At 45.2% G+C, this 13,049-nt stretch overlaps 1 protein-coding gene across 4 annotated transcripts; it reads left to right on the forward strand.

The window, feature by feature from the left end:
* The first annotated feature begins 342 nt into the window (after positions 1–342).
* Osr2 (odd-skipped related transciption factor 2) lies at positions 343–7,658 on the forward strand. Of its 4 annotated transcripts, none has more exons than XM_004663049.2 (4): positions 343–733; positions 4,472–5,234; positions 6,221–6,320; positions 7,070–7,658. In XM_004663049.2, the coding sequence occupies exons 2-4, from the start codon at positions 4,579–4,581 to the stop codon at positions 7,250–7,252; spliced, it is 939 nt and encodes a 312-aa protein (XP_004663106.1). In that variant the 5' UTR covers positions 343–733; positions 4,472–4,578; the 3' UTR covers positions 7,253–7,658. The 4 variants fall into 4 exon arrangements, with proteins under 4 accessions (XP_004663106.1, XP_004663107.1, XP_044999574.1 ...); XM_004663050.2 differs by having other exon boundaries at positions 7,152–7,658; XM_045143639.1 differs by lacking the exon at positions 343–733 and adding an exon at positions 3,123–3,238.
* The last annotated feature ends 5,391 nt before the right edge of the window (positions 7,659–13,049 follow it).

Consider the following 13,049-nt stretch of genomic DNA (forward strand, 5'->3'; position numbering starts at 1 on the left):
TTCAAACAGTATGAGGAAAAGTGGCACGGAGGGGGAGAGAGGGGGGTGGGCGTTGTCTTTGTGTGTGAGTGTTGAATTGAGTCACCTTGGGTTCTGCGTCTCAGTTAGCTGGGCAACTCGTAGCCAACCTGCGCCTTTAAGACTCAGTTGCTATCCAAACACAAGTAAACATAGTGGACCATTAGCGGGGGCCGGGCGCGGAGGCGGAGTCAGGGTGCACCGGGCCCCGCGCGGCCGCCGGGGAGGCGGGGCCGCTACTAAAGCCCCGGACTCCCGGCCCGGGGCAGCCTGGGGAGGGACGCGGGCGGGGACGGAGCTCCGCGCGCTCGCTCGCTCGCTCGCTCGTGGCTGGAAGGTGATGGCCCAGCCGGGCTGCACACTCCGACTTCACGCTCAGTCCGCAGCCCGAGGCTCGCCGGGGCGCGGAGATCTGGCCGAGCGCTGAGCGCCGCGCGGGGCCGGGCCGAGCCGGGAGTCCTCGCGCCCTTCCTACATTCCGCGCCCTTAGACCGACAAAAAATAAAATAATAATAATAATAATAATAATAATAACCCCGAGGATCCGCTCTCGCTTTCGCTCTTCGCGGTCCTCCAGACCATGACCTCAGCTCCCGGGACTGCGCGCTCAAAAAGAAGTTTGCCCGGCTTGGACCTCACGACCTTTCCAAGCTGTGCGCCCTGCTGCCCGGACCGGGTCTGAACCGCGCCGCCGGAGCAGTCCTCTCGGCCGGAGGTGAGTGTCCGCGCGCCGCGGTGCTCCGGGAGGAAGGGGCTGAGGGTGCACGGGAGCGATGGGGGGAGGGCGGCATCCAGATTCTCAGCCCCGCGCCCTGCAAGTTCAGATATGGTGCAAAGAACTCAAGGGTGCCATCCCGGGGCATTGTGTTCTCACTTCCTTGGCTCCCCCTGCACGCGACTCTTCGTTAACACCCAGCGCACACTCTTACTCACTTTCTTGGTTTTGTTTTGGGAAATTTAATTTAAGCATTTAGTAAAATGTCTTATAAAAGCTGATGGATGTACGTTGTGACCAAGCCCCGCAACCCCACGATATTGTTCCCCTGCCTTAGAAGTCCGGGTCGAGCTGTCCTAGGGTAGCCCGGCGGTCAAGCCCCGCTGACCCGCTCGGAGGGTCGGTGTCTCTCACCAACGACTCAAGGCGCTTCGAGAGAGGGAATAAATAGCCGGTCCTGGGTACAGCTTCAACCTCGGACTGGCCTTCTGATTGTCCTCCTACCGCAGCCGTGGCGGAAGGCCAACTCCTCTGGAGCTTAAATGCAAGAAATTTCCAAGAAGGGAGTTGCGGTGGTAGGAAGACAAGGTGTTGGTGGAGGATCTACCTGTTAGTCGAGAACAAAAGAGGAATGGAGTTTCCCGGGAGCAGAAACCTCGCCGACGACTGCTTTCTCTGCACCACAAGCGGCAGTCCCGAAAGAAACTAGAAAATGACGCAGGGGGAGCGAGGGAGCCCAAGAAACAGACCCTAGATTATGCGGAAGGCATCTTAATTTAATTAACTCCTTGGGAAGGCAGAGGCGCTGCGAAGGGGCAGGAACTTTGAAGCCTTTTTTTTTTTTTTTTTCTATTCACCTGATCACGCCTGGCTTTTTATTTTTTTCCAGTGATCTTAGATCTCCTACCATAGCTCTCTGGTTTATATAAAATTCTGTTGTGGTTTGAGTTAAAATTCAGTGAGCCTATCAATCCATCAATCATTTCACTTAGATATCAATGCACAAGGTTGAACAGATGACCTTAACCGTATTATTTTTAGATAATTCAATGTACTAACACCAATAAATGCATACTTTGTTTGACTTCTCCAATGTTTGGAAAGCGTCACTGAACTGAAATTAATATGTACAACTCTCCCTTGTTGACAACCAGGGCAGCTAAATTTCACCAAACTTCTGTACATGCCTGGAAGTTCCTAAGAAGTCTGATGAAAGAAAATTAGCCTAAACCCCACTGAACGGTTGATGACTTTTCATGGTTTAACTTTCTCTCTTTGCAAAATTAAAAGTAACCAATGGTCGGGAGCAGACTAATGAAGAAATGACAGCAGAGAATCCACCAGTAGTGCCTGAAACTGAGCGTGGGCTCAGCCCTAAACAAAACGAAAGTACTTTAGATCTCTGCATTGACTTAAACTACCGTTTGACATACATTTGCAGGGACTCAGTAGGATCATGTAAAGCTGAACTTCCTGAGTATTTGTGGCAAGAGTGTTTGGTGAATATTTAGGTTAGTTCTGTTTGTAAAAGGGTTTCAGGAGGCACCAATGGCTGGCGCTTCCTTTGTGAGGTAACTTCACATACTCTGAAGTAGCACTTTTGTGCCAACGTGAATTATGACAATGTAGTTTCCGTATTGTAAACTATTGAAAGGAAAGGGAAAGAAAGTGGCAGTCCGGTCTCTGAGGACAAATTTAACATTGTAATCTTTATGCCAAAGTTCATGTTGAGCATTCTGGAGTCAAAAAATCACAAATCCAGATAGCCATTCAGTCAATAACACCCCTTCTTGCCACTGACACAGCCTCCTGTATTTATTTCTAAGAAATCTAGTCTGGGAATACACCCAAATAATAATTTCGGTTTCCTCTCTATGGAGGAGAGACTGCTTTTCAACACTAGGGGGAAAATATTTTGCATCTCTGGAAAATCCTCATTACCCAAGGAGAAGGAAATAAAGATGAAATTTATTATTTTTAATTGAAGGGGAAATAATCAGTGATGTTAGAATTCTCTCCCCCGCCCCCCCTAACTCTGTAGGAGATGGTTTGAGGGTTGTGGCTGAACAAAACTGAATAGTGATTTGTGGTGGGAAAGTTTATTACTGATGGGAGTTTACAGTTTCGGTTGAATGATCTGACTGAGACCCTCTGACTGTTCCGCACCTCTCATTAACTCCCAGCCTGAACTCCCAGACCACATACCACCGGGCAGAAGCAGTTCATTAATAAATCTCTTGTCTTCAAGTGGTTCCAAACAGAGGAGTAAGGTGGGGGACCTCCTCCCCCCCGCAGAGGCAGCCAGTTTCTGCCTGGCCAGAGCGCTGTGTCAGTAGCACAGCCCACTAAGTTGGCTGGCAGATAGAGTCGCAGGATTCAGGTGCAAAAAGAGGTGGGTGGCCTGGGGACGCTGGAAAAGAGGGACCTTCTCCCACCTTCCGGCTAGGTTCAAACACTAGATGTTGTGGTTGGTGGTGCAGATTGGCCGGCCTGTGTCTCTTCCTGGTAAGCTCCTAGCTCCAAGTTCTGCACCTGGGAGGCCACCCTCAGAGATACGGTCTTGGTGCGAGTTGCTGGGAAAGGGGGAAAGAACCCATTTCCAAGAAAAGGCAAGGCAAGGGGAGCTGGTGGGCCCGCCGTGGACGCAGGTGAGGTTCTAAGGAGCCTGGATCTATACTCAGACTTCCCTGAGCCTGGCCACTGGGGACACAGAGAGCAAGGAGCTCTCCGCGTGGGTCCAGGCCGCAGGCCTCCAGGCTGGCCTAGCAGTACCGGCCAGCTGCACTGAGGGCCCGCACCCCATTGTAGCTTCTTCCCTTTCCCGCTCTAAGAGCTCCCTCCTTACTTTTCCTCTTCGGAGGCCTCCAGGGTGCCTGAGCCGCTCCTGGTGCCGGACGCTCCTGGTGCCTCTCCTGCCTCCAGAGAACTTGGTGCTCAGTCTGGGAAAAGGGGTTCAGGCCTCAGAGACGTACTTCTCCTCCACCCCACCAGGCAGGAGTCTGAACCGTCTGCAAGGGATCTTGGTGGGGAGGGGTTGGGAGGAGAGTCAGTCCTGGGAAGGAGAAGGGGGTGATTCCAGGACGAACCCAGCCCCCAGGTGTCACTTTTCTTTCCTGTGACCCGTCACTGCTGATAAATGGGACTAGGGCGGAGGAAGAAAAAAAAGAAAACCTCCGGGGTCAGCGCGGGGCGAAGCCGAGCCCGCCGAAGGCCCGAGGGCCCGGGAGGAGTGAGTGCGCACAGGCCGCGCTCCCGCACAGGCCAGCGGGCTCTGGGTAGGCGCGAGACAGGCTTGGGGCACAGCAAGAGAAAGGCTGCGGGCGTCTCCTGAGCCAGGGCTTTGAGCCCTAGGTCGAACCCACAACCAGGAGATCCCCAGTGTCTCAGGACAGAGTGGCAATGGTGGGTTCGTCTGGTGCTGCCAGCGCGGGAGCCCCTCTGCTGGCCTTCTTTCTCACGGGACAGGAGTCGTACATCAGATTCAGTTTTTCCTACCAGCTCCCGGAAAGGCAGTCGGGCTTGCCAGGGAGCCACATGCTGCTGGTGCCCAGGGACAGGTCTGTGGCAGACTCCCTGGGCAGGCGCTAAGCCGTCCCTCACATCTTGCTTGGGGTCTTCGAGGGGACTGGGGAGGGTACACAGAAGGAAGACGTAGTGACGGGTGCGGGCACCCAAGGACTGATGGAGCTGGGTAATAATCAAGGTGTCTCCCTCTCTTCCCCGCCCTGCCATTTTTAGGGCTTACTCTGGGACCCGTTTCTGGTTTTGCCAGCGCCCTCAAGGCCACCCGTCTCTGAGTCCTGGAAAAAAGGGGCGTCTCTCCACGACTCCCAGGAACCAGGAAAATGGGGAGCAAGGCCCTTCCAGCGCCCATCCCGCTCCACCCATCGCTGCAGCTCACCAATTACTCCTTCCTGCAGGCGGTGAACACCTTCCCGGCCGCCGTGGACCACCTGCAGGGCCTGTATGGTTTGAGCGCCGTGCAGACCATGCACATGAACCACTGGACGCTGGGGTACCCCAACGTGCACGAGATCACCCGCTCCACCATCACCGAGATGGCGGCGGCGCAGGGCCTTGTGGACGCTCGCTTCCCCTTCCCGGCTCTGCCCTTCACTACTCACCTATTCCATCCCAAGCAGGGCGCCATTGCCCACGTCCTGCCAGCCCTACACAAAGACCGGCCCCGTTTTGACTTTGCCAACTTGGCGGTGGCTGCCACGCAAGAGGATCCTCCTAAGATGGGAGACCTGACCAAGCTGAGCCCGGGACTGGGTAGCCCCATCTCCGGTCTCAGTAAATTGACTCCGGACAGAAAACCCTCCCGAGGGAGATTGCCCTCCAAAACGAAAAAAGAGTTTATCTGCAAGTTTTGCGGCAGACACTTTACCAAATCCTACAATTTACTCATCCACGAGAGGACCCACACAGACGAGAGACCATACACGTGTGACATCTGCCATAAGGCCTTCCGGAGGCAAGATCACCTGCGTGACCATAGGTGAGGTCGGGAAGAAGTCTGGGAGAGGGAAGGCGAATTTGCCCAGGACAACGAGTTCTGATAGACATTTCAGTAGTCACAGAAATCACCTTAGATCTAGACTCTGCCCCATCCCGCCCATCCCCCCCAAAGCCCTCCCAAGTTTCAGGAACCCAAGCTTTTACCTTTATCCCCTGTCTGGCTGGGCTGCATTCTACTTTGGGATGAGGGAGGGCCTTTCCCTACCCTTGAGCAGGAAAAATGTGGGTTGGCCTTGGCCTTGGAGTCAGTTATTCTATTTCCTCCCAGCCGGTCTCAGTGAGGAGTGGAGGCCCGAAAAGCCGAGGGATCCCAGAATCTGCTCTAGGATGGGTGGTTGCGGGACCTGGCAGCCAGGAACCCTTACTGAAAATCTACTGGATTCCCCCCTCCTCTCACTTCCCTAGCTGTGCCCTAGAGCCTGGCAGAGGGACCTTGCTAAGCCTATTTGAGGTTACTGGATTTAGAAACAGCTCCCTACCCTTCTCCTTAAACTATGGACTAATAAACATTAAATACTGTAACAAGTGTGAAAAACCTCCCAGCGCTATGAGTGGAAGTATCCTCCCCACTTGTGTGCCCATCTTAGAGGCCTTAGGGGAATTCACCAAAACCAGCCTCCCCATCAGCTCCCCCCCATTACCGACCTTGACTTACGTCCTGATTTGGCCAGTTTAAATACCACAGAAAACCATGCAAGTCAAGAAGGGCTGTTTCCGCACAATTTTGAACTCCAGAACACTCCAGAGAGAGCGATCAAGTGTAGATAAAGTCAACCCCATAACTGCTTTTGAAGAGTCTTGTTAGTTGAGGGTAACCACAAACAGAACTACGCCGGAAAAAAAAAAAAAATTAAAAAAATAGAAATTCTGTTTCTTCTGTCCACGACTTCGTTTGAGTAGTTCTCAAAAGAAAATTCGTAACCATGGGGGAGACCCATTTCAATGAAACCTTATATTGATTTTCAGGTATATTCATTCCAAAGAAAAACCCTTCAAATGTCAGGAATGTGGGAAAGGATTTTGTCAGTCTAGAACCCTAGCAGTTCACAAAACTTTACACATGCAGGTAAGTTGGTTTTCTTACTTTAAAAGTGTTTGGTACATTGTTGTTGTTGTTTTTTAAATCATTATTGCTTTAGAAAAAATGGTCAAGGCAGGGTCTGCATCCTAAGTAGTTCTATTTACATCAGTTTTCTAGGTGGGGAAAACTTATTTAACATAAAGCATTTTAATATTTTTAAAGAACAAGCTACTCTAATTGTAGTAAATCCTAATTTTAGCATTATATATACATATTTTTTTCATCCGATCTGCCCTGCATTTAAAGCTTCCGTGTTTGGGAGGAAATAAAGGTAATTTTGATAATAGAAGCATGGTGAAATCCCATATGCTTTCTTTCCCAGGGGCCTCGTAATTTGTAGCTTTCAGAACATTGAGGAATAGTTTAATTTTTCCAGCCAAGAGGAACCTTATTCCCCTGGAGAATGTCGTTCCTTAGGAGAGGATTAGAGCTTTTCCTTCCCCCTTTTCCTGCCCATGACATGGTGATGAAATGTGAAGCTCTGGAAATCACAAAGCCCACCGAGGTGGCGGGGTCTGCCCTGCAGTTATCAGTGTAATCGGGCCTCTGTGGGCGCCTGCACAAGCGATTTCGTGATTGGCGGATTAGGAGCACAGATTTGTTCCTGCAAGTCCCCTCTTTTGTTGTCGTGGGCTTGTTCTGTTAAGGCTTGTGATACCGAGAAGACGAGCTGTGGAGGAGGGTGCCGTGGGGATGTGAAGGATTAACCCTTTGCTTGCTTCACATCTGAACAGGAATCTCCACACAAATGCCCCACATGTGGAAGAACCTTTAATCAGAGAAGTAATCTGAAAACTCACCTTCTCACCCATACAGACATCAAGCCCTACAGCTGCGAGCAGTGCGGCAAAGTGTTCAGGCGAAACTGTGACCTGCGGCGCCACAGCCTGACTCACACACCGCGGCAGAACTTCTAGCGAAGCCCAGGATCTGTTCCGTGCTGTCGCCGCCGCCCCCTCCCCCAGACACCTCTCCACGCCTCCCACCCACGCGAGGGGCCCACCCCACCCTCCACTGACCCCAGCTCTCCCCTCGCTGCAGCCCAGCACCTGCAGCTCCAGGGAGTTAACTGTTCTTCTGCAGGACTGAGAGCTATATAGAAAAGCCACACACTGCGCCCCTTCACAAAGAGCATATGCTAGTTTCCTGTAGGTATTCACAGCTCATTTTAGAGCTCTGTACATAATGTCGTGGGTCTCTGTCTTGTTGTCTTGTTTGTTTTTGTATCTTGTTGGATGCACCTAGACATGGAAAATGGAAGGCAAATTTATCTTTAAAGACTGTATTTTCAAAATAAAACTTTTTTTCCCCTCTTGTTTCAAATGTGTCTTTGCTTTTCAACTTCTGTTTTTCCTATGGATTCTGGAAGAGTGAGCAACCTCTAGAAAGTCATTAGGGAAGAGCATTGTTTATTCCTAGGTTTCAAAAATAAGTCTTCCAATTCTCTTCTTGGAACGTTAGCCCTGCCCTTTGTGTACTGTGGCATTTTGTAATTGGATAGTTGAGCTATCACTTTGTTTTTCAAAGATATTAAAATGAATATCCTGAGGTTCTATCTTCTTTTGTATATTCCCATCCGTGTATATTATTCCTTCAAGTGAGCATACTATATTAAACATTATTAATATCATACCCCACCACTGGCTGCCCTACTTGAAAACCCAAGACAAGAGGAAACAAACCCAGAGAAGAGAGCTTCTCTCCAATTCATGTTCTGAAAGTCCTTGACCTGTTGTCAAAGTTTATGATGGGCAACTTCTCCTACCCTTAGACTTTGAACACTATGATTTATCACTATAAACAAAGACTTTATCCTGCCTTCAAGGGACAAGTCTAAAATGCTCCTACTGAAGGTGTAGGAAGATTCTGAGTGCAGGAGGATAGGGGCAGAAGGGGAAGGAGAAACTACTTAGCTCTGTTTGCACATAGTATTTCTTTCCAAGGGTGGAGAACATTTCTGTCAGAAGGTTAGGATTTCTCCACAAAGCAAAGTGTGTGAGGTCATTGGCCAAGTTTTTTTTTCTCCCCCTGGGAAAATGTCAAGTATAGGTTACTCATGTAAGAGAGCTTACAGCAAATACATGATCACCTTCTGAAGCATTTTTCAATCTTTCCAGAGTGATTCCTGGGGAGTATGACCCTAATATAGTGACAACCCTCAATGACATCATGGGATTGGGGTGCAAGGCTCTGGATGGAGATAAACAAAAGCATTCTGCCAAAGGGAAGGAAGTGATTGTCCAGTGTCCCAGTAGGTTCTCATAGATAGCCTAATACTGAACAGGGTGAAATAAGCAACCCTCAAGGTGATAATACGTTAGTATCCTTCACAATGAGAGGCAGAAATTTGAGGACAAGATCAGAAAATTTCTCACCAGTGTGTTGTTAATATAACTTACCAGGGAGCTTCAAAAAGTGTCCTAGATTCATTGATTACTTGTTTTCGTGGGAACTAGCTGGAATTCACTTCTGTGTCCTACCTGAGATCAGCTATCTACAGCAAAGTATTTCTTCACCTGTCTGTGGTCCCAATACCCACACAAATACATTCCCAGCAAGAAATAAGCCCAGAGCATTCACTAAGGAGGAGAAGGGGCAGAAATGGAGTGTGTGTGTGTGTGTGTGTGTGTGTGTGTGTGTGTGTGTGTGTGTGTTGGGTGATTAAAAATAATTAAATTGTTTGTATAGAAAATTAACTCAGTGATCTCCTCCACCACTGCTTTCTCAAAATCTTACCTGCCTTGAAATGGAAGGTTTGAACACTTTAGGGCAGGTTATATATGCATTGTCCCTAGAGCCCCCTCCCCTTGCAAGCTTTTTCCATGTAGTCAGATCACAGCCCCACCTACCTCTCTGGACCAGAAATGTCACAGTTCTACCACATAGGGTTCAGCCACAGTACCAAAGAATGACCATCACTCACTACCAAGCTGTAAACATATCCTTAGGGTCCCAACCACAGGAATACATGGAGTGAAACCAAGCTACTGTTTTTCTCCATTTATTTTGATATTTATTTGTGATAAAAACAGGAATCATAAGTGTAAGAGGCAGGACAGAGAAAGTCAATTTACCTATTATTTGTTTCCTTATGTATGTCATACATGCTTTTTGTGTGCTTTTCATGCACCAAATCCTGTGCCAGTTTTCATTGATTTTTGTGTAGTTTTCATTATTGTTGTGTTTTAAGGCACAGTCTCACATAGATCAGGCTAGCCTAGAACTTACTATGTGGCCAAGATTGACCTCAGACTCATAGTGATCCTCCTACCTCAGCTTCCCAAGTGTTGGGATTACAGGCCACCCAGTTTCTCATTGATTTTTATTATTTCTGCCTTGCTATAACTAGTGCATATTTTGGAATCTTCAATGACTATTAGATAATTTTAAAATCTGTGATAAGATTTACTATATGAACTATGAAATATAATATCCATCTAGACTCAGAAAGTCTGTCAGAGTAGATTCCACACATTCTTCTTGATTTCAAGTGAGCTTTTGCAGTCAAATGCTACACCCCTGAACTATATCCCTTCAGGTGAATTTTTGAGTAGTGGACTCCTCTCCAAATTCTGGCTTTTGCTTTCACCATCTTTAAAATGTCCAAGTATACAGGAAATGAATCTTATTTGAGACAATCTTATGACACATCACAGGGGCAATGCATATCTTGCAGCTTGGGAAGTTGATCTGCTGTTTTATTTGGGTTCAAAGAAGAGTCATTATTTGAGTTTTAGATTAGCCTATGTTTTCCTTATACCCTCTATCATAGTGAAATTATGAAACAATAGTTCTGGCAAGAGACAGGAGAAGGAAACATTACAAGTCATAACCACACTGCAGAAGAAATTAATGAACAACAATTTAGAATTACTCTTGAGTTGCAACTGTAATACCATGTGTGTATGAACTTTGAAAAATAATTTCTAAAAATAAATTCCATTGTAATCAGTTGTCCATGTACAATTATGAGTGTTAGGTGCTCATCTGGAAATGTAGGGCATTGTAGCACACATGCTTTATTATTATAGGAATTAAAATTGCTATTTTCATAGATATATCCCATTTTGCAGGAGTAAAGCTTCTCAAAATTTGACTATAGGACAGCTAAATATTTTTAAAATCTGTGAGTCTGAAGTCTCAAATTGTTAATAAGTCCAACTACCTCTAATGATGACATCAAAGACAGTGCGAGGAATTTTTCTCTGTTCATTTTTCTGGAGGCATAGCTAATTCTTAGACAGTGTTTGGGAAATAGACATTGGAGACTGTCAACATGGTTGACAATGCATCTGGATTAAACACTGTGTAGAAATGATGGGAAATTTTGATGCAAGATGAATATGGTATAATTACTTACCTTTCTTTTCTTACTTTTCCTCTTATAATAAAATTAGTGTAATAAGGAAAGAGACCAATTGATGAAACCATGTAACACACTGCAAACATTAAGTGGCTAGTGTATTTTGGAAGATTATTTATATTCACACATAATTGTGTGTTGTATTGAAACTGTAGTTCTCAGTTTTTTCCTTCTGAAATGTAACTTTCCATTGACAGCTCCTACTGTTGATAGCAATGAGCAATGGAGGGAGTGGAGATTCAGAATGATTCAGCTTTGATGACCTTAGATAGTTCAAGTTCATTCCTGTTTCTTTTTATTGCCTATTGGGTTCCCCTCAGTATAAATTATCTTACTATCTAAGCTTTGTAACTTTCTTCTTGGAATTATTCAATGTAAAAATTGATAGCAAAAATAGCTGTCAGTAGCTTAAATATCTGACAAAAAGAAAATTGAGTAAATTATAATGCCATTATAATCTATATTTATATATTATAATTATATATATATATGAATTATAATCTATTAGGATGCTTTCTTCCTAAACTAACAGAAAACCCAACTAGAAGAGGCTTCAACAATAGGGGATTCATCTTCTCACAAGATAAGAAGTCTCAAGGTTGGGCATAGGAATCTATATTTAATTGAAGTGACAAGATTATCTAGGGCCCAGTTTTTCTCACTTTACTATTCATCCATCTTCCATCCCAATGTACATAATGGGGCTCTCTTCATGGCCACAAGATGGCTGTACCAGCTCCAAGCACCAGCCTCATGGTTTCCTCCTGACACATGTTCCATTAGCAGAAAAATAGATCATCTGCTCCTCGAATTGCTTTTTAAGAACTAAGAACCATTCATCCCATCCAACCTGTAGACTTGTCCTTATCTCTTATTGGCCAGAAAAGTAAGCTGTTATCCATTCCTTAGCCAATCACTAACAGAGAATAAAATTATAACTTGACTGGCAAAGACTACATAAAAACACTTCATTAAGTCTTTTCTGAAGCCCTTGACTACATGAAAACATAGCTGAGTTCTATTATCAAGGAAAATGGAAAACTGGCTATTGTTAATATGAGGCACATGTCAAAAATAAAGCATCCATGAATAATCTTCCATTAGGAGATGCTGATATCGGCTGCATCTCTTAATGGCACACACAGAATTATCTCAGTTGTATAAAGCAAACAAACTGTAAAAATTAAGTATAAATATAGACTAGCAGAAAATAAACCAAAATGTGTTATTCACAAGTGACAAACCAAGAATTGATTTTCTTATTTTTCAACTCTCCCTTAATAAGCACATGTTATATTTTAAAAGGAAAATAGAATGCATATTATTTTAAAATCCAAAATAAAACCTTAGTTTGCTGAATATGTATTTTAATATACATATATTTTAATCTTGATTTATTACCTCTGACCAGTCTCTGCTTGTCTTTTTTCACACACCCACATAAGCCCTGCTGTTTGAAACCCATTCTTTAATTTTGCTACATGTTTATTTCCTACTTTCCTTTTCGTTCTTACCCTGTTTTCCATTTAGAACTTATTTTTTCTATCTTTTCCCTTTAGATTTCTTTATCCTGGTTCTGTGTTTTCTCCCTTTAAGAGCTTCAATGGTTCTAGTCAAGGATTCTCACAGTCAACATTAGAATTATCCAAGCACCCCCCCTCCCATTTTTTTTTTTTTTTTTCATTTACTGGCCCGCCCTAACCCAGTGGGCGAATTGTAGTTTCTGGTGATAAAGACTAAGGACTCTGTATTTTAAACAAACACTTCAGGTAGTTCATATGTGTGTTAGAGACGGAGAACTTCTGAGTTAGCCTTTGACACCACCCTTCCCTTTATCTTATCCATCGGCCATTTACTATGTGCTCACGGTAATAAACATAAAACAAACCTCAACCCACTTTTCTTTACTTATTTACTCACTGTCCTTGAAGTTGTCAAATTTTTTTCTGCTTTGATTCTCACTGCCTTCCCAAAGTCTCTCCTGTCTACTTTTCTTTTCCACTGCTGCTGTCCCAAATTTTAATGTTTCTTTTTTACATTATTAATAGTCTTTTTTGGCTTTGACATTTTATTTCTTCATTTCATCTTTGTTCTTAATCCACTCATGAATTTAGAAAGGCAGAAAAGGAAACAGAATGTGATCATTGACTAAAATGAGAAAATAGAGTAAAAAGGGAGAGAAAGGAAATCACAGTAAAAATAATTTTATTTTCAATTTGCTAGTTGAAATATTGTCATCAAATCACTTCTTATTGTGGCTCTTGTATGAAGAATATTAGTTTGCTGTAGTAATGCCTTATGTACTGAAGTGTGAGTGGATTTAAGATCAGAGTTAAGTTTAAGTGCTTTTT

The sequence above is a fragment of the Jaculus jaculus genome, chromosome 2 (assembly GCF_020740685.1).
Source record: "Jaculus jaculus isolate mJacJac1 chromosome 2, mJacJac1.mat.Y.cur, whole genome shotgun sequence".
In the NCBI taxonomy this organism is placed as follows: domain Eukaryota; kingdom Metazoa; phylum Chordata; class Mammalia; order Rodentia; family Dipodidae; genus Jaculus; species Jaculus jaculus.

Coding starts and splice junctions, on each gene's coding strand:
- Osr2 (XM_004663049.2), top strand. CDS start 4,579: ATGGGGAGCAAGGCCCTTCCAGCGCCCATCCCGCTCCACCCATCGCTG. Junction 5,235..6,220: donor GATCACCTGCGTGACCATAG/GTGAGGTCGGGA, acceptor ATTGATTTTCAG/GTATATTCATTCCAAAGAAA. Junction 6,321..7,069: donor ACAAAACTTTACACATGCAG/GTAAGTTGGTTT, acceptor ACATCTGAACAG/GAATCTCCACACAAATGCCC.